This window comes from Elephantulus edwardii, unplaced genomic scaffold (genome assembly GCF_000299155.1).
Source record: "Elephantulus edwardii isolate Elephantulus edwardi_28Jun2011 unplaced genomic scaffold, EleEdw1.0 scaffold00037, whole genome shotgun sequence".
Classification (NCBI taxonomy): domain Eukaryota; kingdom Metazoa; phylum Chordata; class Mammalia; order Macroscelidea; family Macroscelididae; genus Elephantulus; species Elephantulus edwardii.
The window spans coordinates 16,608,053-16,613,286 of NW_006399787.1; the positions used below are offsets into that span (position 1 = coordinate 16,608,053).

Here is a 5,234-nt window from a genome sequence, read left to right on the forward strand (position 1 = left end):
TTAGCCTCCTGGATGAACCTGTTTGTTTTCTTGGCAGTCCATGGTACATTCAATACTCTTCTCCAGCACCACAGCTCAAAGGCATCAATTTTCCTTCTATCATCCCTAGTCATTGTCCAGCTCTCTGATACATAGCAAGTGATTGCAAAGACCATGGCCTGTATCAGGTGCACCTTAGTCTCCAGAGTGATACCATTGTTCTTCAATACTTTGGAGAAGTACCTAACAGCAGATTTTCCCATCACAATACATCTTTTAATTTCCTGGCTGCTGGTGCCAAGAATGTTGATTGTGGAGCCAAGCAAACTAAAGCTGTGAACAATGATATTCATAGGAATCAAATTTATTACATTCGTGGAAAGAATCACTGGAGAAGCTTAGTATCAGCTGTGAAAAGTAGGCCAGGTGATGATTCTGGAACAGCCCACCAACTACTCATAGGCAAATTAAAGCTGAAGTTGAAGAAAATGAAATCAAATCCACAGGAACCAAAATTTGACCTTAAGTCTATCCCACTTGAATTTCAAAACCATTGCAGGAAAAGTTTGAGGCCTTGAACACCAATGAGCAAAGACCAAATGAGCTGTGGGACAATATAAAGAGTATCATCCATGAAGAATGCAAGGGATCATTACAAAGGCAGAGAAAGAAAAAAAGACCGAGGCGGATGTCATATGAGAGCACTGGATTTACTCATAACTTTAAAAAACTCACTGGATTAGACTGTGCCTGGGAGTAAATGAAGACTTCAAACAGTTTTGGAAAGTTTAAATTTGAAAAACGTGTTAATGACTGATGCAGAGGAAGAGTCTGAAAGAGCTCTGCGGTGTCTGTGATGTTAGAGGGCAACATTTAGAGTGCATTAATTCGCATTATTACTGATTCTTAGCTATTCCTTTAATTCCACCTATCTCAAATTTTCTTGACATACTTTCCTATTGTTGTCTAGCAATATTTTTGACAAAAGAATTAGATTAAATTTGTTCTCTACTTTCTCTTTCATGACTTTTTCCTACTACCTGTATTCCCATGTCAAAGGTGATTAGCCAGGATATTATGAATGAGACATGGAGAGGAAACCAAGAAGTTATAATTTCAACTCTGTCAAATATTTTTGTTATTAAGAGGTTTGCCCTACTTGTCCTTAGTTTCCATTGCAGAATATGGAAGTTCCTGGAAAGTATTGATGTGCATTTAAGTTGTCTTGTCAGTATGCTGCAATGAATATGCTTATTAAATACTGCTGCTCTTTTCATCATGTTTAAACCACCTATCATACTGTTGTTGTTGCTGCTGTTATGTACCATTGAGCTGACCATGACCCATAGCAACCCTATGAAAAATGGCTCTGAAGTTGGCACTATTCTGAGCCAATCTTACCATCTCTGACACACCTGACCCCATTATCACAGGGCCTCTGTCAATTCATCTCGTCTAGGATCTCACATACTTTGGGCATGTCTCCACGAGGAACCAACCCTGGTAGAAGAAATGTTAAGCAAATTATTGATGATCCTTTTACTTTTAAATCAATGAATGAGTAAAATAAGCTTCTGTATGATCTAGAATTTATGTTTGGTAGAGGAATGAGATTTCAAAGTCTACTAGAACCGTGGTCTTTTAATCATTTAGTGGAATGACTCTAGGCTAAAGTTCCTCAATCCATAGTCATATAGAACACTGCTTATTTATGTAAAAAACTAGATAGGATTTGTGTTCACTTGATCAAGGTAAGTCTCATGTTATGCTTAAGAATGTGGTGCTGTTGGGCTGAGTGTTAAGGAGGCTGCTGCCTGTATCCTGTGACACAAGGTCTGTGGGGCTGTATGCCCTTCCCTCAAACAATAACCCATTTATCTCCTCCTTCTGAATGGCTTCTTTTCTATGAATTTTGGGGTTCTCCGCAGCTAAGCATATGTTTTAAAATAATAATTTATCTGAATTGGTCAATGTCTCCCAATATCAGTATCAGTGGTTATCTTGGTTGACTTTTGTTGGCTTCTAACTTAGAACAAGAACGGACCAAACAAGGTGACTCCAAAGTGGAGATGTAGCAAACCATTTGACAGAAGGAAATACTTAAGTGCTTTATGGTAATTCCTGTTGACATGCTTGTTCAACACATTAGGGCAGGGCTTTAGGCAGAGAAATTTGTCAGTCAAATGTTAACATGTTTTTAAGATATAAAATTTAAACAATTATCTATTTAGAGAATAATATATACTCATTTTCATTTGTCAACTATCTTGTTATTGCACATTTTGTATTTATGATGATAGTGAAAAATTTCCTGTCTGACATTTTGCATTTTAATGGCAGAGATATGTCTAGCAGTTAACAAACACTAAGGGACAAGCTATGAGTAACTTGGGCTGTGATGGTGAAGGTTATGTACTAACTTGCCTGGGCCATAACGTTTTCCAGTTGGGTAATAATATGATTTGGCAGTTATAAAGGGATACTGTTTGGCAGTTAAGTAATGATGCGATTTTACAATTACGCAGTAACTTGATTTGTCAATTACATAGTGAAGTACTTAACCACCATTTTTGTTTTCACCTAAAGACCTGGAATCTAACCGTGCCTGTAAGTAAGAAATGGGTATATAATGATTCCTTTTATGTCTATCATCCAGGTTCAACAATTATCTACGTGTGACAAATTTCTATGTGTTTCCCTGGAGTCAGACTCTCCCCAGTATATAAAGAAAAATGCAAGATAGGTTTTTGCTTTACCTTGTCTCAATTCAGGTACCATTTTTATCCCTCTTCTTCCTTTCTTACCGTTCTCATTCCATCAGTTCCATTCTAGCTCTTTTATTTTCACTTTCAGCACGACAGCTCTGATAATTCAACTCTGCCAGGATTTGGATCCATAACAGTTCAGCCCTGCACACTGAGCCAGACCAGCAGTGTCTCCTACCCTACCGTCTCCTGTTCTGGACAGCTGGCTCCACAATGGCAGTAAGGACGGTCTTGGTGCACATCAGGGTGATTTCTGTGCTGCTCTGGCTTACATCATCTCTGTCAGTATGTTTCCACTCCCAAGCCAGATCTTCTCAGCATTTCTCCTCTCCAGAAGTGGTGATGCCTTTGAAGGTGACCGGCAGAGGCAGAAGTCCAGGGGCTCCTGGCTGGCTCTCCTACAGCCTGCGGTTTGGGGGCCAGAAGCACATTATCCACATCAAAGTCAAGTCAATCTTAGTTTCTAGACATTTCCCAGTGTTCACTTACACAGACCAGCATGCCCTCCGTGAGGATCAGCCTTTTATCCAGGATGACTGTTACTTTCATGGTTATGTGGAAGGGGACCATGAGTCACTGGTTGCTCTCAGTTCCTGTTTGGGGGGTTTTCAAGGGGTGCTACAGATAAATGGTCTCACTTATGAAATCAAACCCATGAAACACTCTTCCACTTTTGAACACCTGGTGTATAATATAGATATGAATGAGGCAACTTCACCATCCATGAGCTGTGGCTTAACAGACGAAGAAATAGCACACCAATTGGAGTTGCAAGAAACATATAATTCCACATTGAAGCAAAGTTCTTTTTATGGCTGGTGGACCCATAAACGTTTTGTTGAACTGGGAGTGGTGGTAGACCATAATCGATTTCTTTATTCACATAGAAATACCACAGTGATCCAACAGGATGTATTTACTGTTGTTAATTTTGTGAATGGTATATATAAACCTTTAGATGTTGATGTGCTTTTGATTGGTATAGAGATCTGGACGAAGGGAAATCCCCCATTATCAAATAACGTCGATACGGCTCTGAATCAGTTTAAAGATTGGAAGCATGCCAATCTCAATCTGCGAATGCCAAGTGATATTACACATCTTTACATAAATGACTCCTATGGTACAAATATTGGTGCTGCCTTCCAGAAAGGTATATGCAGTAAGTTATATAATCTTGCAGTTATTAGTTTTCTAGGAAATGAGTTTTATGATTTATCAATTATTATATCACATGAACTTGGTCATAGTTTAGGTATGGGCCATGACACTCAATGGTGTAATTGTGGTGCCAGGCATTGCCTAATGTATCATAGCAAAACTAAAGCAACACCGCGATTTAGTAATTGCAGTTATGCCCAATTTTGGAACTGGTCTTACACAAATGGCCAATGTATTTATTATCCTCCTCTTCCAAACACGGTGCTTAAGTTGAATGTATGTGGAAACCTACTGGTTGAAGAAGGAGAGGAATGTGACTGTGGAACCATGTATCAGTGTTCTAGAGACCCTTGCTGTCTTCCAGACTGCACTCTAAAACCAGGGGCTGCTTGTGCTTTTGGGCTGTGTTGTAAAGATTGCAATTTCCTTCACTCAGGGTATTTGTGTAGACCACAGGCCAATGAATGTGATCTTCCGGAGTGGTGCAATGGAACTTATCATCAATGTCCAGAAGATGTCTATATGATGAATGGGATCCCCTGTAATGACAGTTCCTACTGCTTTGAAAAGAGATGCAACAGCCATGATACACAGTGTAAAGAAATTTTTGGTCAAAATGCAAAAAGTGCACCTCAGATCTGCTACAACAGGGTTAATTCTCAAGGAGATCGTTTTGGTCATTGTGGTATCAAAGATGAAAGTTACATAAAATGTGATATTGCTGACAGGCTGTGTGGAAGACTTCAGTGTGAAAATATGAGCATACTTCCCAGTCTGCATCAACATTCAACATTGCATCAGATGCAGTTCAAAAGCACCACGTGTTGGGGCACTGACTATCATGCAGGGATGCCCTTACCTGATAATGGTCTTGTGAAGGATGGCACAGACTGTGGTCCCCATAAGATCTGCCTAAAACATAAGTGTATTTCCATGTCTAGTCTGTCACGACAGTGTGATCCTATGACCTGCAACATGAGAGGCGTCTGTAACAGCAAAGAACACTGTCACTGTGATTATGGGTGGGCACCTCCTAACTGCTTGTTGAAAGGTCTTGGAGGTAGTTTTGATAGTGGCCCACCTCCTCCAAAATCAAAGCTGCAAGTTACCTTTTATCTGTTTTTATTACTTTGGCTAACTCCTTTGAGTTTTCTAATTATATATGCCTTCCACGTGCTTTTTATGAGAAACAAAAAAAGAGAGAAGGAAAGAGGAATGGCTACAGTAGAGGGGATTAAAACAGGGGGTATGGAAACAGAAGCTCAAAAATCAAAAGGAGTAGAGAAAAAAGAGAGCAAGAGGAAATCAACTGTAAGACAGAAAAGATGA

The 5,234-nt window shown here is 39.6% G+C and overlaps 1 protein-coding gene across 1 annotated transcript; it reads left to right on the plus strand.

The window, feature by feature from the left end:
• The first annotated feature begins 2,957 nt into the window (after positions 1–2,957).
• Positions 2,958–5,234, plus strand: LOC102848097 (disintegrin and metalloproteinase domain-containing protein 20-like). Its single transcript, XM_006884794.1, has one exon. It carries the CDS (start codon positions 2,958–2,960, stop codon positions 5,232–5,234), a length of 2,277 nt encoding a protein of 758 aa, XP_006884856.1.

Bases quoted from the DNA above. Each gene is read 5' to 3' on its own strand.
- LOC102848097 (XM_006884794.1), top strand. From the start codon at position 2,958: ATGGCAGTAAGGACGGTCTTGGTGCACATCAGGGTGATTTCTGTGCTG.